General features: G+C 39.0%; 1 protein-coding gene across 7 annotated transcripts in view; it reads left to right on the top strand.

Annotated features, from left to right (window-relative positions):
- Positions 1-23155, top strand: part of cdk17 (cyclin dependent kinase 17) — a 229258-nt gene extending 206103 nt beyond the window's left edge. For all 7 annotated transcript variants that reach the window (XM_087999735.1, XM_043713287.2, XM_087999731.1 and 4 more), the window contains 6 exons: positions 2023-2120; positions 2922-3027; positions 4055-4097; positions 4199-4289; positions 12764-12841; positions 21723-23155. In XM_087999735.1, coding sequence (XP_087855861.1) covers positions 2023-2120; positions 2922-3027; positions 4055-4097; positions 4199-4289; positions 12764-12841; positions 21723-21760 — 454 coding nt within the window. In that variant the 3' untranslated portion in view covers positions 21761-23155. The remainder of the gene's footprint in view (positions 1-2022; positions 2121-2921; positions 3028-4054; positions 4098-4198; positions 4290-12763; positions 12842-21722) is intronic.
- Positions 23156-24091: the final 936 nt, after the last annotated feature.

Here is a 24091-nt window from a genome sequence, read left to right as displayed (position 1 = left end):
GATCAAAAATATCAGACCTTTCACTTGCATCATTGTCATTCCAGTAATGAGTGACTTCTCGTTGCATGATATAAAATAAATAGTTTTCTGTAATAATGAAGAGCAAAAAATCTATTATATCTTTTTCAGGAATTTCCTGAACGTGATTAAATATAATCACCGTCATACAGGTCTACAACACAGAAAAGGCCCCTTGGCCTGTAGACTCTGTGCTGGTCAAAAAGCAATGACATAAATTCTGAATGCGTTTTCCAGCACTTTGTCCATGGCCTTGCATAATTGATGTACATCCAAATATGAGTTAAATGTTATGAGGGTTTCTGCCTCTCCCATCGTTATTGGCAGTGAGTTCTCAATTCTTATCACCCACCAGGTGAAAATGTTTTTCCTCACATTCCCTCTAAACCTCCTTTATCTACCTTAAATCTGTGCCTCCAATCATTGATCCCTACGCCAAGGGGAAACATTTCTTCCTATCCTGCCTATCCCCCTCATAATTTTATGCATTTCCCCAAATCCAGATCCCCCCCCTCAGTCTCCTCTGTTCTAAGGAAAATGACTACATTGTATCCAATTTCTCTTCATAACTAAAATTTTTAAGTCCAGGCAACATCCTGGTAAATATGTTCTTTACACTCTCTCCAGTGCAACTGCATACTTATAATGTAGATTCCAGAACAGCGCACAATGCTTTGGCTCCCATCTAAGCCCAGTTGTAAATATAAATTGACTTGACAGCTACTGTGAATGGTCCAAAACATACAGCAGGAATATTGGGCATCCGTTTTCCTCATGCATTACTTGTAAGTTAATATGTGAAGTGCAGAAGTATAGCAAGATAAAAGACTAAACTGTTTGAAACCAGTTCGACACCAAAGTTGCATCTTTACCCACTAAGAAAATTCTTAACGTGTTAACAGAAATATAAACACTAAATATTAACAATGCAACAAAGTAAAAAGACATCAAATAAGGAGAGGAAACATCATTTCTAAGTCTTGTAGACCTTGTTCCAAATTAGCAAAATTACTGATTTAAGGTGATGCCGGAGCAAGAAAAGATTTGATGACAACAAGCACAATACATTGCAAGTCAGTTTTTAAACTAAATGCTATTTTGCTGAAACTGAATAACAATACACTAAACAGTCAGCCTGTCTATTAAAAATGTTCCTTATTGTTGAGAAAATTTAGAGTCATACAGTCGTACAGCATGGAAACAGACCTTTCAGTCCAACTCGTCCATGCCGACCATGGGCGGCACGGTGGCACAGTGGTTGGCATTGCTGCCTCACAGCGCCAGAGACCCGGGTTCAATTCCCGCCTCAGGCGACTGACTGTGTGGAGTTTGCACGTTCTCCCCGTGTCTGCGTGGGTTTCCTCCGGGTGCTCCAGTTTCCTCCCACCATCCAAAAAGATGTGCAGGGTCAGGTGAATTGGCCTTACTAAATTGCCCGTAGTATTAGGTAAGGGGTAAATGTAGGGGTTTGGGTGGGTTCCGCTTCGGCGGGTCGGTGTGGACTTGTTGGGCCGAAGGGCCTGTTTCCACACTGTAATCTAATCTAATCTAATCCCAAACTAAATCTATATGCGCTTGGCCCATATCCCTCCAAACATTTCCTATTCATGTACTTATCCAAATGACTTTTCAACATTGTAACTGTATCCATATCCACCATTCCGTTTGGAAGTTCATTCTCTGTAAAAATTGCCCCTCATTTCTTTTTAAAAACTTGCTCCTCCCACCTTAAATTTTGAGAAAGGTGATTGTTAGAGTGTAATGTATACATTCCAGTTCAAGATGTGGAGGTGCAAGTGTTGGACTGGGGTGGACAAAGTTAAAAATCACACAACACCAGGTTATAGTCCAACAGGTTTATTTGAAGGTGCATGCTTTTGGAGCACTGTTCCTTCGTCAGGTACCTGGTGTTGTGTGATTTTTAACTTTATTCAAATTCAAAAAAAGTTCTGAAAGATTTGCTTGTGTGAACTAAAACATGTGTTGTGCTTACAATTTTTCCAGGGGCGTTGGATGTATCTTCTATGAGATGGCATCAGGAAGACCTTTGTTTCCTGGTTCCACTGTTGAAGATGAATTGCACTTGATTTTTAGGCTACTAGGTAACTTGGAAATTAGATTGTAAATGTACCTAAATGTCTTTGTATTCCTAAGCAGACTTTTTTTTTCCCTGTATGGAATCCTAGAATCATTATGGCAACAGAGAAGGCCATTTGACCCAGTCAGTACATGCCGGCTCTTTAAAGCCATCTCGTCAGTCATGTTCACCCTGCTCTATTTTTGGAACCTTGCAAGCTAATTTCCCTCAAGTACCCATCAAGTTTTCTTTGTCTCTACTTCTACCAGTCTCCTAGCCAGTGAGTTTCAGATCATTCTCACTGGACATGTGTTCTTCTTTGTATCCTTTTTATCCATTGCCCAGAACTGTAAATCGGAGTCCCATAATCCTTTTATCATCTACTAAAGGGAACAACTTTTCTTTATCTACTGTCTCTAAATTGTGCATTACTATAAGATCTTCCCTCATCCTTCTCTTCTTCATGGAGAGCAATTCCACCTACCTTTACAGACAAATTCTGTCAGTTAATAAATGATTTTTATCATACATAATGTTACCAATTCAGAACAAACCACACAAAAGAGTGTAAATTGACTAGGTGATGCTTGATTTTTTTTTTAAAAGGTTTTTCTCAGATAATTCTCACTTGTGGGTAGATGACTATTTCTGTTTTCATGTGCAGTTCAAATTTTGTTTAAACAATACGCCATTTCCATGCGGTGACTTCAATCATTTTGTTGAGCACAGGCTTACAAAACAAAATGAAAAACCGAGGAAATCTTAAGATCATGTCTGTATTTTCTGTGATTTTCTGCATTATACTAATGGATTTTATTCAAAACAGGAACACCTACAGAGGAGACATGGCCAGGCATATCTTCAAATGCGGAATTTAAGGCTTACAACTTCCCTAAGTATAAGCCACAGCTTATAATAAATCATGCACCAAGGTACTGGTAGTCAATTGCATTGACTAATTGGGTCAGTTTAAGTAAGCAATCAGTTTTGAGTTAAGTAATGAAAGCTATGGACAGAAAATGTGTGATCTGCAAAAGGTGTAGGTAATTGGGAATTTACAAATAAGTGAGTCAGAGGCCAATTTTGATGTACTATGAGGGGAAATGACCATGTGTAGCAGAGTTTCTTTAAGTGGATAAATGCAGTACAATTGTATTTGGGCAAGGAAAACTCAAATATGTACATACGATACAGAGGTTTCTATTAAAGGTTTTAAGTAGAGAGGAACCTACTGTCAAATTGGATAAATAGAGAATGACAATTAGTATTGTGGCAAGATGATAACTTTGTGTAGTTTGTTGGTAAAACCTTTAAAAAGGGATTAAGTGTCCTCTGTATGAAGTTATTAGGTTGACATTTATAAGTCATTTTCTCAAAGTTGCGAAACATCATAATTATCTAGTTAATTTATCTAACTGAGTACTGATGGAAAACTTGATTTAATGCAAAAAAAATGTTCGAGAGATTAGTGACCAGGAATTATTTTTCTCACAATGTTGAGAGTACACAGAACTGATTCTAAGCTGAAGTCATTAATATTTTGTCAATTGGCTCTTTTAAAACAAGAAAGATCTGTGTGAATTGAATATTAAAAAGATTTTGTGCTGGTGGGAGCAGGGATTCATCAGCTGTGGTCAGACTGGAAACATATTGTAAGACTTGGATAAATATATTTCATTGCCTTAAAGGGATTTACATGTAATTGTACAGAGCTTTATCTTCCTCTGGGCTTTTTTTTAAAAATCAACATTTGATTGTCTCCTTAAATGGATTAAAATTGATAGAATTCATGTCTGGATAACGTGTGCGTGTCTTGTGAAGTTACTCCATTTGTTATACTTACATAAATGAAACTGTCTCTTTGCTTAAACCCTGGCAAGATGCACAAAAGATAAACGCTATAAGAACAGATGTGTGCTATGTAACTCCCTTCAGCTTTTAACTTGCATTTTCTTATAGGTTGGACACAGATGGAATTGATCTGTTATCCAGTTTTTTACAAGTAAGTTGTAAAATTGAAATGTTGCTAATGACTTTCGTTATAGTTTTTTAATGACAAAGAAAAGTTACTTTGATCTCAGAGGTATCTTATCTACTTTACAGTACCAGGCCAAGAAGAGAATTTCTGCTGAAGATGGTATGAAGCATCTTTACTTTAAAAGCCTTGGAACAAGAGCACACACTCTACCTGATGGTAAATCATTCATTGTTTAATAATATGCAGTAATCAATTTTCAATACTGTTACAAGTAGATTCCAGTTAAAATTTTGTTTGGAGGGTAAAAGATCATTTGAACACGTCACACAAAACAAAATCAGATCTTTATTTTAAGGTTGAGCATTCTGTCCTTATATTTAGTTTTTTAAATTCTGAATCTGTTTCCACTTTATAAATTCCTATACCCACATTTAATAGATAAGTGTTAACAAAAATTGCATACAGACAGAGATTTTGCTTGTTTGCGCTGTCTGCATTCTCTTCTGGTACTGTCTGTCTCTCTCCCCTGCTCTTTTTATTTCAGGTGAGAGATGTGTGATTTAACATGCAAAAGCAAGGAACTATGGAACTCAACTGGAATGGGAACTATGGGGGAGGGGGGAAGTTATCTGTCCCATAATACGTTGCCTTCATTAATTTCCTACTGTATCACTGTACCACTTCCCATTCACCTTCCTGGTGTATTCTCTTCCATTTGAGCTACTTGCTCGCCACTTGTATTTTCTCTGCATGTTTGTTTAAAGATTCACCTCGGCTTTAACTTTCATCAACTCCCACTAAAGACATGTGAGAGGCCAGATAAATCTCTCCTTAATCTACTCCTCCTCTTCGTCTCTTCTACCATACCATCCTACCTAGATCCCTGAGAGGTATTTCTGTTACTTTTGTCGTGACCATAGGTAAATGCCTAAATACAATGGATGTTTTCAATTTGTAATTCCAAAATGTGCTTTTTAAAAGAAAGTGAATACATCAAAAAGAAAATGCAGATCAGGTGGCTGTCTGGAGAGAGACACACCCATGGAATGTCATGCATAAAGATATGAAGGGAACTTCAAATAACAACCCTTCAAAGAGGGAAGACGCCAGTCAAAACAGACTGGACTGTGATCATAAAGATAATGTGAAGTTGACAATCCCTTGCTCAACAGTAACTCATTGTGGATAATGCCCCAAACTTCAGAACCATTATTGTGTTCTTTTCTTTGAGATGGATTTAAAAACGTTTAAATTCTGTTGAAGTTTTCTAGTGAGATTGAGGTTCTCACGTCTGTTTGTGTAGTGAGATTCTAATGGGACCATGGTACCCAAGTGTACTAGCCTAGATTCAAGCATTAATGTGCTTATCCTTAGTCACCCCTTCCTTGCAGGTCATGGCTTTCTACCTCTGTCTGCTAGAAGCCAGCTGGCGAGCAAGCCAGATTAGAGGAAAAAAGACAACCAAAGGTCTCACATTCACCTTGAATGCTGGAATCGAAAAGGAATCAAAACAACAGATCACAACCAACCTGCAAAAATAAAAATCTTGGTATTGACTGTTCAACAATCAAGTCAATGCCACACCGGTATTCTGCACTGCAACAGCATACCATTTGATTGTCCGCTCTTTGTGAACAGTTCAGAGTTTTTTTATTTTTATCTTTTCAAATTCACTTCTTACTTTTAGTCGCTAGCTATTTGTGTTATTAATTCTTCTCACTTTTAATGATTAATAAACTCACTGTTAAACTGGGCAATTTTGAGTTAACATTTGTTCCTTTTCAAACATAACTTCATTTGGTTCTGGGAGAACCTATCCACAACGGGGTGAATGAATAAAGAAGTGGAGCCAGTTCAACCCTCTTTACCCATAAGTTTAATGATTGAGGTATTCTGTCTGAAACTGTTTCCGGGAATTTTAGCCAGGATCTGACAGTATACTAAAAGAACCAGATTACAGCAGAGTTTAAAAGCAAGAAGCATTATTAACACTGTTTGGACAGCAGTGGGTTACTCCAGTAGCTGCAGATTAACTGGAACTTAAGGGCTGTCTACAAATAGACCTTTAGCAACAAGTAACAGATTGGATTAGTAACCAGTTACCAATCACAAAGGCTTTCAGCCTGACAACAGTTATATGATTGATTCTCCAATAGCTAACGATTTGGGGCTGTGAACAAGATACACAAAAGCCTTCAGGCCTTCATCGTCTTAATATCTCTCTCTCACTCACGCTCTTTGTTTCCTTCACTAAGTCACTTTAAACCTGCGGAAAGCACTTTCTCCTCTGTTCTGCAGTTGCTGTGTGCTGTGATTTGTAACTACTAAGCTAGACATTTTTTCTAAGTGAGCCAGCCAGCCACCTTGTGCCTCCTGCACAGAGGAAATATCCAGAGGAGGATGACTGAAAATCAACATCTGACCAGTATAAAGATCATTAGAATTATTTCAGTAATCCTTATGAACAAGAATCACTGAACTCCTTTTCCAGTTTATTTCCCTCTGTCCATAACTCAATAATTTTCCCCGTGTGTGTGTGTGTGTATAAAAGGGGAGTTTATAAAGGGATCAGAGTTATATACTGACTGTTCAGAATTGTTTACTTAAAATCATAACTTAAATACAGAAGTCTGGTCCATGCTTTCTGGCGAGAGTTTAAAAGACAGGTAAATTAAGGAATTCTGTGTACTTTTTAAAATCTTTAATTTTTGTGATAATTCTGCAGAAGAGGGGAGCTTTACTGTTAGTGTACTGCTCCAGAGAGTCCTGGCACTATGAAACTGATACACTTTGACATACAATCATACGAACAAGGAACAAGAGTTGGTCACTCCGTCCTTTGAGCCTGTTGCACCATTCAATAAGATCATGGCTGATCTGATTTTAACCTCAACTCTACGTTTATGCAAATCCTAATATTCTTTAATCCCCTTGGTAATCATGAATCTATCTATCTCTACCTCAAAAATAGTTAAATATACTACATCCACTACCTTGAAGGGAATTACAAAGATGCTCAAGCCTCTGAGAGAAAAAAAATTGCCTCCTCCTGTCTTGAATGGGTGATTATTTTTAAACTATAACCCTGGTTCGAGATTCTCCCAAAAGAGGAAAACATTCTTTTGACATCCACCTGGCTAAGTCACCTCTTAACTTTTCTAACCTCCATACAGGCCCAGCCTCTAGCCTTTCCTCATAAGGCAAACCAACCATTCCAGATGTTTGTCTAGTAAATCTTCTCTGAACTGCTTTCAATGCATTAACATCCTTCTGTAGGTATAGTGATCAGTACTGTTAGCTTTCCTGATTACTTGTTTTACCTGCAAAATAAATCTTCTGAAATTCATGTGCTAAGGCACCCAGATCTCTCTGCAACCTTTCACAATTTAGATAAAATGCTTGTTTTCATTCTTTCTGCCAAAATTGACGATTTCACACTTTCTCATATTGTACTCCATTTGCCAGATTTTTCCCACTCAACCTATCTATATCCCTTTATAGATTCCTTTTTACAATTCAAGTTCCTACCTATCTTTGTTTCATCAGCAAATTTAGCATCCATACCTTTGGTCCCTTCATCTAAAGAGTTACAGAGCTAAGTCCTGCACCAACCTCTCTGAGTCACCACCAAGTGTCCTGCCAGTCTGAAAAGCATCTGTTTATTCCTACTCTCTGCTTCTTATTATGCCAATACATTACCCCCCAAACGTTGAGCTTTTGTATTCCATAGTAACCTTTGATGTGGAATATTTTCAAATGCCTTATGGATATCTAAGTATAATCAATCCACTGGTTCCCCTTTATGTATAGCATAAGTTACTTCTTCAAAAACCTCCAATAAATTAGTCAAACGTGACTTCCCTTTGACAAAACCAAATTGGCTCTGCCTTATTACCTTACGCTTATCCGTGTCCTCTTATAACATCTTTAACAATAGCATGTAAATAACAGCATCTGGAATTTTCCCTCTAACAGATGTTAAACTAACTGGCCTATAGTTTCCTGCTTCTTGCAATTATCTAACTGTTACTTGTAAGATCTGAGAATGACATCCATCAGGATATGGGGACTTGTCAACTCACAGTTGCTGCAATTTACTGAGAACTACTTCCTTCATAATTGTAATTTTCTTGTTCCTCTCACCATTTCAATTCCTGACTTACAGCTGTTTCTGGGATGCTACTTGCATCATTTCTGGTGATGACCAGCACAAAATATCGTTCAATTCATCTCCCAACTCTTTATCTTCCATTGCTAGTTTCTTTGACTCATTTTCTGTAGAACCAGTATTTACTTTGTGAATTTTTTTCAGTTTTAAATAACTGAAGAAACCTTTCCTATCTATTTCATATTTTTTGGCTAACTTTTGCTCATACTCTATTTTCAGTAATTCTTTGCTTTTTTGTGTGTTCTGTCCAATCCGCTATGTATCTTTGCACAATTATGTTTTTCTTTCAACTTTGATACTGTTTTTTTCAATTAATCACTGATAGCTGGTCTTTTTCTTGCTTGTTAGAATGTATCTATTCTGTGCTTTGTGGAATATCCCCTAAAATGTTTGCATCTGCATCTCTATTGACCTAAATTCTGGTTCACTTTTGCTACCTCTGCTTTCATGCCCGCATAATTGTCCTTCTTTAAATTCAAAATGATTATGTTGAGCCCACACTTCTCTCCTTTAAACTGTATGTAAAATTCAAACATAGTGTGGGTGCTGCAGCCCAGGGGTACTTTCACTGTGAAAGTAATTAAGTCAGTAATTAATCCTGTCTCAATGGCTAAAACCAGGTTTGGTATTGGCTTCAGTCTGGTTATTGCCATAATATGGGAGGAGAAAGTGAGGTCTGCAGATGCTGGAGATCAAAGTTGAAACTTTATTGCTGGAACAGCACAGCAGGTCAGGCAGCATCCAGGGAACAGGAGATTCCCTGGATGCTGCCTGACCTGCTGTGCTGTTCCAGCAATAAAGTTTCAACTATTGCCATAATATGCTGGTCTTAGAAGTCCCCGAAGCATTCAATGAATCCCTATCTGGACTACACTTTCTTATCTGATTTTTTCAGTCCATGTGGAGGTTAAAATCCCCCCATGATAATTGCTATATTTTTTGACTTACTCCCATTTTTCTTCCTTAATATCCTGTTCAACCATGTGGGACTTGAATACATCCCTTACAAGGTGTTTTGCCTTTATCATTTCTCATCTATATCTAGGCTGCTTCTATCCTGTTTTCTGAATTTGGGTATACTCCCTAAATTGAGCCAATATTACCTTTAGTTAGAAGAGCCACTCATCCAACCTTTCCTAGTCCCTTGTCCTTCCTGAATGATTTCTTTCAATATTCAAGTCCCGATCTAGATCATCCTCCAGCCACATCTCCGTAATGGCCACTGAATCATACTTATTTATCTCAATTTATAGAACTAGTTCATCTGATTTGTTTTGAGTTTATCCTTCTATTATTTTTGTAACCTCTAATCTTATCTGCTCATTTGCTCTTAAATGTGCATTCTCTGCCCCTTCCTTTCATTGTCTAGTTATCATTTTCCACATTAATTCCTTCCTCTGTTGCATTTTTGCCATTCTTTGATTCACCACAACTTCCAAATTTGGGTCCTTATCCCCACTATTCAATGTAAAACCCACTCTGCTTCACAGTTATGCAGTTCGCAAGTATATCAGTTCTAGTACAGTTCATATGTCAGTCAAGTCAACAGTACAGATCCCATTTTCTCCAATGTTGGTGTCGGTGCCTGCAAACTGGAACCCACTTCTCCCACACAAGCCTTTCAACCATGCTCTCATCTCTCAAATCTTGTTTACTCTATACCCATTTGCACATGGGTCTGGAAATAAGTCAAAGGTTGCTACCTTTGAGGTTCTGCTTCTTAATTTGGTATCTGGCTCCTCATACTAGCAATGCAGAACCTCTTTCCTAGTTCTACTTATGTCATTGGTGTTTATATGGACCACCATAACCAGATTCTCTCCTTTCCAATGCAAGATCATTTCCGGTCCAGATAACATATTCCTAAGTCCCGATACCAGGCAAACAATACAACCATCTGGACTGTCGCTCTTTGCTACAGAGAACAGTCATTCTCCATGACTATGCTGTCCCTTAATACCACTGTGGTCATTTTGACTCCTTTCACTTGAATGGCTTCTTGTACCATGTTATACAGTTATTTAGCTCTATCCATTCCACAGTCCTCACTCTCATTCAGAAAATTTGAGAGAACTTAAAACTTGTTGGTTAGTTGCAACGATCCTCTGGGTTCCTATACCTGCTTCACTAACAGTCATACCCTCATTAGCTGACCACATCAGACCACTTCATTCTAAAAGGTGTGACTGCCTCCTGGTACAAAGAATCCAGGTAACTTTCCCCCTCCACATGCTTTTCAGTACCTGTAATTCAGCCTCCAGTTCATAAAACTGAGCTAAAGCTGCTTCAAAACACTTCAAGCACTTGCTGCAGGTATGTTTGCCCTGGATCACAGTGGCATCCTTGAGCTCCCACATACTGCTGCTTTGACATATCATCTGTACTGCCATTCTTAATGAGATTTAATTAATCATTTAGTTATAATCACTTATTTATGTTGCTTTCTATGTGTTATATTACTTTTACCACGAATGTGCATACTATGTTAAAACTTAAGAATAGAATTTTCTTCGACCAATTAACAGATACTCATTCCTGACAAACAAGCATCTGTGTCACATCTGATGTTTGTTTTAACCATACCGCCTTCAAATCCTCCCTTTATGATACAGCCAATTAACTTATGGACTTGCTGTGTTGCATTCTGCCTTTTTCAACAATAACTGACAGTAGGCCAGTCTTTCCAATCTGTTTTACTGCGATGTTGACTGTGGGCTACCTATCCTAGTCTGCTTCGCTGCAGTGCTGACTGTGGGCTACTCTTCCCACTCTGCTTCACTGCAATGCTGACTGTGAACTACTCTTCCCAGTCTGCTTTGCTGCGATGCTGACTCTGGACACTCTACTTCCCTGAAATGCTGACTGTATGCTACTCTTCCCAGCCTGCTTCACTACAATGCTGACTGACCCAAAATTGCTAATCTGCTACACTGCGAAGCTGACTGTGGGCCACTTCCCAGTGTGTGTCTTGCAATGTTTACTGCAGTCCATTCTTCTCGGTCTGTGTCACTGTGATGCTGACTGTATGCCATGCTTCCCAGACTGCCTCACTGCAGGCCACTCTTCCTCACTGCAATGCTGACAGCAGGCCACCCTTCCCAGCGTACATCATTGCAGTGTTAACTGCAGGCCACCCCTCCCAGTATGCTTCGCTGTGGCTTGATTGCAAGCTACTCTTTCCAGTCTAGACAAAGCTGAAATTAGTGAAAGTGCAGGTGTTTTTGTCATTGATTCTATTCTGCACAAGAACACACTTCTCATATCTGCAGTTGAGTAGAAGTCACTGAACTAGCTAGAGTTTATTCTTTTAAATTATTGGTGTCACCGTTAGAAACCTTGAAAAGTTAGTCTTGGTAAATGTATCTAAAGTAGATTTTTAATGGCATGCTAAATTAATTGCTTGAAGCCTCACCAGCTCTGAAAAACTTAATGATTGTGTAAAATGAGAAAATATTCAAGTTAAAGAAAGAAAACTAATACTTCTGATATTTTAGATTCCACCTTCAAGTCTATTTTATAAATGATATTTCAGATTCTATTTTAATTGTTTGTATACATTCCAGTAATTTATTTTAGTAGTTTAATAGTGATATAATTCAATACTTGCTGGTTTGCAATTAGAGAATCTGTCAGTGTAATTGAACACCATTAGCAGTCAATGATATCACTGCTGGACATGTAGCTGTCCCAAGACATGGTACCAAATTGAAATGGAAAAGAGGAAAATCTGCACCGTAGAGATCTTTGTGGGTAACATTTCTTGAAATCAGCAGTGACCATGAAATTCAAGTCTGTCTCTCACAAGAATTAGCCTTTAGAATTGACCTCTTCTACCTCTTGAGATAATTAGATTCAAAATTCAACAGCTTTGTTTTTGAATGAATAAGAGTATTTCATGTAGATAGTGACCTGTCCTCCTTTTTCCCTTTGTAGCTTTTCTTGCTCTCTTGTCTTCCTTTCTCACATTCCAGTACAATAGGGCCATACCATTTATGAGTGAAACCAGCAAGTACTTCAAACTTTCTTATAAGCAGCATTGTTTCAACTGGCATTCTTGATAAACCAGCAAAAATTATATATCTCATCTACCATGATGTCTGAGTATTTATGCTGTAAATTAAGTATAACAGTGATAAGTATTCTCTTTGCATTGTGTTTCTATTACTGTGTTTTTTTACATTAAGTTTAGGAGGTGTATTGATGTTTTTACATTTTTTTTAAGGCTGTTGATATCTTGAAGTTTCATTTGGTCAGGATTTACTGCGGTTATGCTTACCAATTGATTATCAGAATATTTGATTAGCCAGCACATTCCTGGGCCCATAGGTGCTAGTTAATAAGACATATGCTGTACTTTAATTTAATGACTGTAATTTCTTGACTTTAACTTTTTTTCCTAGTTCTGTTATGAGTCAGATTACCACATTGTTGCATTGTACAGGTATAATAATCTCTGATACTTATGTCCTTAGATGAGCACTGTGAGACTAAAAGATTTTTTTCTTTATCTCATTTATACTAGGTGCCTCAGTTTTTTCACTAAATGAAATTCAGTTGCAAAAGGATCCTGGCTACAGAACCACCTCATATCCAGACACAGGTAGGATTTATGAGTTACTGAACTGAAATAATACTTTTTAAAAGTTGCAGAACCTCATGTACCCACTTTTACGCAGGAAACCAATCTGCTCCTATTTTCATATTGGTGCCGTATGCAAACAGCTAGTCACCTATATATTGCAGTAAGAAGATGTGACTTTTTAAAAAACATTTTCTATTAAGCTATTTTCTGTCAACAAACAATAACTATTACTCACCCTTTTTTCCCCTCCCACCATTGTAATGTTCCAAGATAGCATTTACTTAAAATGAAGGGTAACCTTTTAGCTGTCTTCTCTCTTGTGTGATTTTGGTATCATTAGAAAGTCAGCATTTATATAGAACAGTACAGGCTCTTTGGCCCTTGATGATCTGTTGAGCTATTATCCTACTCCAAGATCAAACTAACCTACAAGCTCTACATTTTACTATCATCCATATGCCTATGCAAGAGTTGCCTAAATGTCCCTAATGTATCTGACTCAACTACCACTGCTGACAGTGCGTTCCACGCATCCATCAATCTCTGTGTAAAGAACCTACCCCCTCGTGATACTTGTTCCCAAGGCAGAAATGACTATCTGGCTATCTCCTCTATCTAAGCCTCTCATCATCTTGTACACCTCTGTCAAGCCACCTCCCATCCTTCTTCACTCCAATGAGAAAAGCCCTAGCTTCCTCAACATAACATATGTCCTCTAGTTCAGGCTGCATCCTGGTAGATCTCCTCTGCACTCTCTCTAAAGCTTCCACATCCTTCCTATAATGAGGCAACCAGAACTGAGCGCAGTATTCCAAGTGTGGTCTAACCAGGGCTTTATAGAGTTGCAGCATAACATCACTGCTCTTAAACTCAATCCCCCTGCTAGTGAAAGCCTATACCATACACATTCTTAACAACCCTATCAACTTGGGTGGCAAGACCCCTCTGTTCCTCCAAACTGCCAAGAATCGTGCCTTTAACCCAGTAACCTGCTATCAATTTCAGCCTTCCAAAATGAATCATTATACATTTTTCCAGGTTGCACCCCATCTCCACTTCTCAGCCCAGCTCTGCATTCTCACAATATGCCATTGCAACCTATAACAGCCCTCCACACTATTCATAACTCCATCAACTTTCGTATCATCAGCAAACTTACTACCTTTCCACTTCCTCATCCAAGTCATTTATAAAAATGACAAAGAGCAGATGTCCCAGAACAGATCCCTGAAGAACACCACTAGTCACCAAGGTCCAGACTGAATACCTTCCATCTACTACCACCCTCTGTCTTCTATGGGCCAGCCAATTCTGTATCCAGAAGCCAAATTTCCCAGTATCTCACTTATCAGCCTCCTTACTTTCTGAACGAGCCTACCATAGGAACTTTATCAAATGCCTTGCTAAAATCCATGTACAATTATTCCACTACTCGCAAGCTTTGAGAAGATTTGTAGCTCAGGTTGAGGTTCTGGATGTAGGTTTGCTCCCTGAGCTGGAATTTGTCCTTTTTTTTTTTCAGACGTTTCGTCACCATACTAGGTAACCTCTTCAGTGAGCCTCCGGATGAAGCACTGCTGATGTTTTCTGCTTTCTATTTATATATTTGGGTTTCTTTGGTTGGTGATATAATTTCCTGTGGTGATGCCATTTCCTATTTTCTAAGGGGGTGGTAAACGGGATCCAAGTCAATGTGTTTGTTGATAGAGTTCCAGTCGGAATGCAATGCTTCTAGGAATTCTCGTGCGTGTCTGTGTTTGGCTTGTCCTAGGATGAATGTGTTGTCCCAGTCGAAGTGGTGTCCTTCCTTATCTGTATGTAAGGATACTAGTGTGAGAGAATCATGTCAGTTTGTGGCTAGTTGATGTTCACGTGAATGTATATGCCTATCTACATATTGAGTTAGGAATCCTTGCTGACAAAAACCCACCTGACAAAATCTGCTCCATCCAAACTATTTGTATGCAGGAGGTTCCGATCAATATTAGGGAAGTTGAAGTCACCCATGACAACAACCCTGTTACTTCTGCACCTTTCCAAAGTCTGCTTCCCAGTTTGCTCCTCCGTGACTCTGTTGCTATTGGGAGGGTATATCGAAAATGCCCAATAAAGTGACTGCTCCTTTCCTGTTTCTGACTTCCACCCATACTGACTCAGTGGACAAACCCTCTTTGATGACCTCCCTTTCTGCAGCTATTATCCTATCACTGGTTAGCAATGCCACTCTCCCACCTCTTTTGCCTCCCTTCCTATTCCATTTGAAACATCTAAACCCCATAACATCCGACGTACATTCCTGCCCCTGTGATATCCAAGTCGCCGTAATGGTCATAACTTCGTAGCTCCAAGTACTGATCCGTGCTGTAAGTTCTTCACTCTTATTCTTGGCAAAGTTAAAAATCACAAAACACCAGGTCATAATCCAACAGGTTTATTTGGAAGTACTAGCTTTCAGAGCACTGCTCCTTCATCAGGTGGTTATCACAAGTCCAACACCAGCTTCTCCACATTATTCCTGACATTTCTTGCATTAATGTAGACGCACTTCAGCCCATTTCTAATTATCCTTGTGAAAATGGTAGTTTGCCACTGTCTTAAACCATAGCAATCCATGTGGTATAGTCATACAGGGAAATTTCAAATGTTGACCGGAAAGAAATGGTAATTTTTCTTATCAGTAATAGAATGTAGGCACTGCTGGCTCGGCCAACATGTAATACCCATCCCTAGTTATCCTAGAGAAGATGATGATGAGCTGCCTTGTTGAGCTGTTGCAGTCCATCTGCTATGGGTAGACATACAATACCATTAAGCGGGGGAATGCCAGAACTATTTCCAAATCAGAATTGATGAGTGGTTTGGAGTGGAACTTGTAAATGTTGTTGTTCCCATGTAATTTCTGCCGTGGCTTTGGAAACAGTTGTCTAACGAGTCTTGGTAAATATCTACAGTGCATCTTGTAGACAGTTTACATTGCCATTACTGAGCATCAGTGGTGAAGGGACTGAATGTTTGATGATGTGATGTTAATCAAGCAGGCTGATTGTCCTGGATGGTGTCTAAGCTGCTTCCGTTTTGTTGGAGCTGCACTGATCCAGGCAAGTGAAGCATATTCCATCACACTCTTGACTTGCACCTTGTAAATGGTGGACAAGCTTGGGGAGTCAGGAGATGACTTCTTCGCTGCAGGATTACTAGTCTCTGACATGCCACAGCATTTATATGCCTTATCCAGTTCAGATCCTGGTCAGTGGTAAAACCTGGAATGTTGATAATGGGGGATTCAGTGATAGCTATGCTATTGACTGTTGAACGGTAACAGTTCAGTTCACTCTCTTGCTGTAGGTGGTCACTGCTATTGGGGGACACAAATGTTACTGTCAGCCAACATGGATTTTGTGCAGGTCTTGCTGCAGGCAAGATCAGTCCGGATCATGTTGATATTGGGGGCTAATGGTGGTGTTTCCATGTCCCTGTTAAACTGATTCAGCTAGGTGGTAGATGATGCAGGTTTGGTTTATGCATTTGAAAGGATTTGGCACTGTAATACATCTAATAATTTGCACACATAGCTGCCACTGTTTGCCAGTTTGGAAACTGGAAGTAGTTAATGTTGTAGGTGGTTTGTCAGTCAAATAGACTGCTTTGCCTTGGAAGGTATTGAGTTTTGACAGTGTTACTAGTGATGAACTCATTCAGGCAAAGGGACTATATTCTATATGCTACTGTCCTTTTAGGTGGTGGTCCTCTTTTGAGAAAGCAGAATTCTCAGTCTCTGAATTGTTCCGAGGAAGGGTTGTTTGACCCAGAATATTAACTCAGATTTTTCTCCACAGATGCTGCCAGACCTGCTGAGCTTTTACAGCAATTTCAGTTTTTGTGACATCTTGTTAGAGATGGTCATTGCCGAGTACTTATGCGGTTCAAATGTTACATGCTGAAAGAGAAATGTTTTAATCCTTTGATCTCTCAAAGACCAAATGAGACTTGGTTATTTTTGTCCAAATGCTTATGCATGCATGGAGGTCTACCCATCAAAGATGATGCATGACTCTTCAGTATACGTGAAACAATGGTTTTATACGATTCTTATAGAGTTCTGGTGAAAAATTTACACACTCTTACTTCTCTTCGACAGTGTTCATTTTATCTTACATTTTGAGTTAGTACACATAACTATATTAATCAATCATAGTCAGAGTTGTAGATACCATTATTTAATCAAGGCATAACGTTCATACCTTCTAACTGTAAGTAGACTATTTGAGATATTCAAAACTTTTTATTATCCTTTACCCCTTTCATGTGCTATTTATCGACTCAAGCCCAAATGTAGGCATGGACTGATCTGTTAGCAATCCCTTGTATAGAATTGATCCTTTATGCATGGCTGAAGTCAGATGTCAGTATTGGCTGTGGGCTCACAGATATCTTTTGAGCCATATCTTTACCTTGCAGGTTCTTGCACAGTGAGGACATTGATTGTCAGCCTATAGAGTCTTGCAGAAAGTCTTGGTCTTTTTTTGATGAATTGACAGTTTTGGTTGCCCTTAGCATCTGTTCCCCTGCTTTGATGTTAGTAGAGTAGACTTAATGGAATCTTTAAGATTGACTTTGAAATGTTTCCTTTGACCTTTTGTGATCACACTCCATGCTGTAGCTCTGAAGAAGAGTATCTATTTGGTGAGTCTTACTCCATGCATTCTGACCCCATTTTCCCTTTACCTCTGATGATGTGACATTATGGAGAAAGTGAGGACTGCAGATGCTGGAGATCAGAGCTGAAAAACGTGTTGCTGGAAAAGCGCAACAGGTCAGGCAGCATCCAAGGAGCAGGAGAATCGACGTTTCGGGCATAAGCTCTTCTTAGCCTGCTTGGCACATCCTCCTCATTCCTAAAGAAGGGCTTATGCCCGAAACATCAATTCTCCTGCTCCTTGGATGCTGCCTGACCTGCTGCGCTTTTCCAGCAACACATTTTTCAGCTCTGATGTGATATTATCATAGTCACTATCTTTGATATGTCTGTTTTGGAGAACTTACACATTTGTTCTTGTGTCTTCACACCTGTCTCATTATTTTAATTCAGTATTAATGATGTCTAGAACATTAATATAGTGTGTATAAGTTAATCAAGCTTCAGCAGTATAGAAAAGCTTGAGTTAACCACCACCTAACCGACATTGAGTTTAATGTTGGGTCTGATGGTACAATTCTCAAACTCAAGTACCTAAATTATTGTGGAGTGAGCTGGCAAATTGGATTCAAGAGCGTACTTAAATCAGTTTTAGCTTTTTAGGAGAGATGACTTCCAAGATATAAATCTGAGAGAGATTTTCCAGAACTACTACATGAATCTCTGTTGAAGGTGTTTGAGACATTTGGTGCGGGTTGGTAGAGAATTGGGTCTCCAGCCATTCAGTTCTCCTTGCATTCTCAAACACTTCAGTGAATTTCAAACATCTGTTGTAGTTCTGCAGATTCAGCACTAACTTGTGCATTGTTAGCTCATGATAGTTCTACCACAGCATGATAGTTCTCTTGGTTGTGGCCTTCAGCTGGTTGAGGAGCTTGACATCTGTGCAGTATAGAGTCATAGAATCATACAACACAGAAACAGACACTTTTGTCCAACTCATCCAAATCTGACCAGGTTTCCTAAACTGAACTAGTCCCATTTGCCCCATATCCTTCTAAACCTTTTACTGTTCATGTACCTGTCCAAATGTCTTTTAAATGTTGAACTTCCTCTGACAGTTCATTCCATATGTGCACCATTCTCTGAGAGAAAAAAGTTTCCCCAAAGGTCCCTTTTAAATTTTTCCCCTCTCATCTTAAACCCTTTTGATTTGGACTCCCATACCCTGGGGAAAAGACCTTAGCTATTCACCTTATCTGTACCTCATGATTTTATGAACCTCTATAAGGTCACCTCTCAACCTGTTGCACTCCAGGAGATAAAAGTCACACTCCAGCCTACCTCAAGTCTTGGTAGTGTCCTTGTAAACCTTTCCCAGTTTAATAGAATTCTTCTTATTGGTTGAATTGTATAGGGTTCTAAAGGGATTTGACAGGGTAGATATTGAGAGGATGTTTCCCATGGGGGGAGTCTCAATAAAGGGGTTCCAACTTAAGACTGAAATGAGGAGAATTTCTTCTGTCAGAGGATTGAGAATCTTTGGAACTCCTGGCCACAGAGAGCTGTGGGGGCAGAGTAGGCAAATTAAGGGTTATGAAGAAAATTCAGGAAAGTGAACATGAATGACTGATCCTTTTGAATGGCGGGACAGGCTCAAGGGGTCAAACAGCCTACGCCTGTTCCTCTTTCTTATGGTCTTAAAGTGCACCAGACCCTTGGGAAGCCTGTCAGTAGTAAGCACTGGTACAAGAAATTAAGAATAGGGTTGCAGCAGTGACACATCTCTGACTGACAATTAACGTAGAATACCATCAAATCCCTACAGTGTGGAAATAGGCCATTTGGCCCAACAAGTCCACACCAATCCTCCGAAGAATATCCCATCCAAACTCATTCCCCTACAACCCTATATTTTCCATGACTACTGCATCTAACCTACACATCTCTGAATACTATCAACAATTTAGCATGGCCAATTCACCTTACATGCACATCTTTGGACTGTGGGAGGAAACCAGAGCACCTGGAGGAAACATTTGCAGACACTGGGAGAATGTGCAAAGTCCACACAGACAGTCGTCCGAGGCTGGAATCGAATCTGGTCTCCTGGTGCTGAGAGTCAACAATGCTAACCACTGAGCCACTGTGCCTTGTTTTGACTGAGAAGAGGCTTGCTGCAGACACAGATTACAAGAGGTTCCTGATTTACAAACATCTGACTTACGACCACTTGTACTTACACACCAGAATGGAATCTCGTTCATATTAATATCAATTTTAAAGATCTGACGTGAACATTTTCTTGTATTCAAAAATGGCTATTTTATATTGTCCTGCATTGTGTTCCGTAAGATACAGAAGCCAAATTAGTCCATTTTGCCCATCGAATTGCTCAACCATTCAATCATGGCTAATATGTTTCTCAACTCCATTCTGTTGACTTCTCCCCATAGCCCTTGATGCCCTATTAATCAAGACCCTGTTTTAGTATACCCTCTCTGTCTTAAATATTCTTAAAAGAATTGGCTTACACAAATTCTGCAGCAATGAGTTCCACAGATTCACTACCCTCTCGCTGAGGAAATTCCTCCTCATCTGAATTCCAAACAGTCGTCCCTATACTGTGATGCTGTGTCTTCAGGTCCTCGTATCTGCTACTATTGAAAACATCATCTCCATGTTCACTCTATCCAGGCCCCTCAATATTCTGTAAATTTCAATGATATCACCCCTTATCCTTCTAAACGCCATTGAGTACTGACCCAGAATCCTCAACTACACCTCAAATCATGAGCCTTTCATTCCTGGATCGTTCTTGTAAATCTCCTCTGGATCCTTTCCAATTTCAGCATTCCTTCCTTAGATATGGTGTCCAAAAATTGCTCTCAATATTCCAAATATGTAACCTCAGCAGTATATCTCTGCTCTTGTATTCCAGGCCTCTTGAAATCAAAGATAACGTTACATTTTCTTCCTAACTGCCAACCAAACCTGCATGTTAACCTTAAGAGAATCCTAAACTAAGACTGCCAAGTCCCTTTTTTTGCTTCAGATTTCTGAAGCCTTTCCCCATTTAGAAAGTAGTCTATGCCTCTAGTCTTCCTATCAAAGTTCATAATTCCATCTGCCACTTCTTTGCCCACTCTCCTAGCCTGTCCTTAGCAACAGTGCCTTTGGTCCATGAATTTTTATAGCTCCAGTACTGATCCCTATGGAACCCCACTAGTCTTGTTCTGAACAATACCTCTTTATCCCCACTATCTGTATTCTGCCAATAAGCAAATGCTCTCTCCATGCCAGTATCTTGCCCCTAACAGCTTGGGCTTCTGTCTTATTTAGCAGCCTCCTGTGCGGCACCTTGTCAAAGGTCTTTTGGAAATCCAAATTGATCACACCCACTGGCTATCATTTGTCTAAGTTATGTTCTCAAAGAATTCTAACAGACATTACCTTCCCTTGATAAAGCCACACCGACTTTACCATGTACTTGCACATATTCTGCCATAATGGATCCTTAAAAATGAACTCTCACCACTGGCTCGGCAACATTCAATGCCCATCTCAAATTGCTCTTGAAGAGCTGGTGAGCAACCTTCTTGAGTCACTGAAGTCAAACAGGTGTAAATATACCCACTTTGTTGTTGAGAAGTAAGCTCCAGGATTTTGACCCATTGACAGTGAAGGAATGAGTTTGGTCAGGATAGTGGGTGGCTTGGAGAGAATCTTGTAGGTGTTGTTGTTCCCATGCATCCACAACCTTTTGTCCTCGTAGAGAGAGGGGATGTGTTTGGAAGATGCTGTTGAAGGAGCCGTGGTTAGTTGCTGCAGTACATCTTGTAGATTGTATGTACTTTTTCCGCGATGGGTGAGTATATGTGGAAGCTGATGGATGGGGTGCCAGTCAAGTAGGCTGCTTTGTTGTTTTTGTCTTGTTCAGAAAAATTATTTTTCAACTTACTTCCAAATTCCTTTCAAAGTTCGGAGAAAATAATTGTTATAATACACTGCAAATTTTTTTTTACTAAAAGCTCATGCTTCTTAGGAATTTTTCAATGCTTAATACTTTAAATAAAGCTAATTTCATGGGTTTGTGGGTTCAAAGCAATCCAATATGTGAATATCTTTGTACGTGTTATCAAATATTGTCCTTTAAGATTCATTCTCGTGCATCTTAAGTATTGATGTTGCAACAACGTGGCTGCTGCACAATAACTTGATTGCCATGAAGTTGTTGTTAATGCATCCTACTTTATTTTATAGCACATGGAAAAAACAGAAGACAGAGCATGCTGTTCTAGACTATCTTGCAAAATTGCAGACTTGAGTTCCACTGGCTTGCCATTTTACATCGCAGTTACCCAGGATTTTGAAGACAGCAATTTCCATAATTTAGCGTGGATCAGAACTTGAATATCAACATGTCTCCTTTACTGCCCTTGCAATATAGTCTTTTATTATGATGTGTCGATTGTTTTATATTCACAAATCACATTGAGACATTTTTGTGTGTGTGTATTATGTGTATATACATGTATAATATATGTGTATGCATATATATATACATACACATACAAAAAATAGTTTTATTGTTTCACCTCTGCTGTTTTATAGCCGGTAGTTACAGCTGCTGCTGTAACTTCAGCTGCAGTTTTGTGCAGTACTGGAAACAAAATGCTTATTTATTGGGAATCATTGCTGCTAAATGACTACTGTCCATTAACCACATCATGGTGGTATAGCGGAAAATGTGAGTGGCTTATAGCATGTGAATGCATCTGTTTCTTATAACTATTTCCAGCATTTTGCAGATTTTACTGTTACATTTAATTCCAAATGCTCTTGAATATTTAAATATCTGCAGAGCTTCACATTTAAAAAATTGATTGTGTTGAGGAATCTTGCACCCTCTGAGCTCATACAATAGAATATTTAAATTTTGTTTTGAAATTTTGTGACCAGCAGGGAAACTGATTAGTGTTTTAAAAAATGTTTAAAGAAATCATCATCAAATATGTAATTTCATTATTAAATATTAGCAAATTCTTTGCACCTATTTTTCCATGTCACTTTATGAAGACATGGGAATTCAGAGGGTTTAATTTTGTATCTGATCTCTGCTGTTATTTCTGCATCATTTTATAATTACTTCACTACAAAACTTATGTATCTCAATGAGTGTCATAAGTAGGCTTTTGTTAACAGTATTTGTATGTATGTTTGCCTTTACAAATAATGGTTTTAGTGGATCTACATTTTAGGATTACTGTTAATATATAATTGTTAAGAAATCAGATTTGTAGCAAATGCAAATAATCATTGATGACATTTTTCCTGGACTTTTTACTGTAAACTTATTCAGGGTCCTATCATTTTCATAAATTTACATAGTTTGTTATTTAACAGTATTAAGGATATTTTGTATGTTTAATTTTATTTGTGAACTGTGATGATGGCATGTTGAAAAATTGTTTACTTGTATTTTGTGTTGCTTGTGACTTGATTTTAATTGGAATTTTGTAAGAAGGAAAAGGAAACAGATTCATTGGTAACATTGTACATTGGACCACTACTGCTCATCAAAATGATTCCAGGCAGAGATGTGTATATCTAACTAAAACTGCTGTGCTATTTCTGACTGACAGTACTATTTTTGGAAAGTATAAATATTACAGTGCATTCCTTGTTTTAACTGATCATAGTTTTTTGTGTCCTATTATGTAACCACTCAATTTCTGAAACTAAAGCATTGCTGCAGTCATTGACAAAGATTGGTTAAAATTAGCTTGTTGACTCCCACAGCCAAGTTGACTACATTGCTTCCTACCCTAATTCCTTTAAGAAGTTTCCTGCATTTTACTACGCTAACTTTCTCAATCACACACCACTTCCCATGCCAGTACTATCAATGCATCTTCCATTTAAATTCAGTCCACTCTGGGTGACAAGCTCCTCAGTCATGGCTGTTCTGAAGGGCATGGATAGGGTAAATAGATGAGATCTTTTTCCTGGGATGGTTGGGGGGGGGGATTGGAGCTGGTGGTGGTGGTGGTCCAGAGCTGGAGGGGCGAAGGTTTAGGGTGAGAGAGGGAAGATATAAAAGATACCTAAGGGGCAACATCTTCACGCAGAGGGTGATGTGTGTATGGAATGAGCTGCCAGAGGAAGTGGTGGAAGCTGGCACAATTGCAACATTTAAAAGGGTAATCAAATAGGAAGGGTTTGGAGGGATATGGGCCCTCCATTTAATTTGGGATATCGTCAACATGGTCGAGTTGGACCGAAGGGTCTGTTTCTGTGCTGTACATCTCAATGACCTTGACCCCTTTCTCTGCGAGTTATGATCAAATTCCACTTATCCTATAATTTTATCCTTGCTCTCAATATAGTCTACCCTACATGAGGGAAATCAAACATGAGATGATGCACTTGGGCAGAGCCTGGATCTGGATCTGGATCTGGTGTTGTGCAACGAACCGGATTGGATCAGGGACCTCAAAGTAAAGGAGCCATTAGGAGGTAATGACCATAATATTTTAATCTGCAATTTGAGAGGGAGAAGGGAGAATCAGAAGTGTCAGTATTGCAGTTGAACAAACGGAACTATGGAGCTCTGAGGGAGGAGCTGGCCA

This window comes from Chiloscyllium plagiosum, unplaced genomic scaffold (genome assembly GCF_037043375.1).
Source record: "Chiloscyllium plagiosum isolate Xiang-an unplaced genomic scaffold, Cpla_swu_hap1 HiC_scaffold_23, whole genome shotgun sequence".
Lineage (NCBI taxonomy): Eukaryota > Metazoa > Chordata > Chondrichthyes > Orectolobiformes > Hemiscylliidae > Chiloscyllium > Chiloscyllium plagiosum.
Note: the sequence above shows the minus strand (reverse complement) of the source record. Positions and strands in the feature narration are given on the sequence as shown.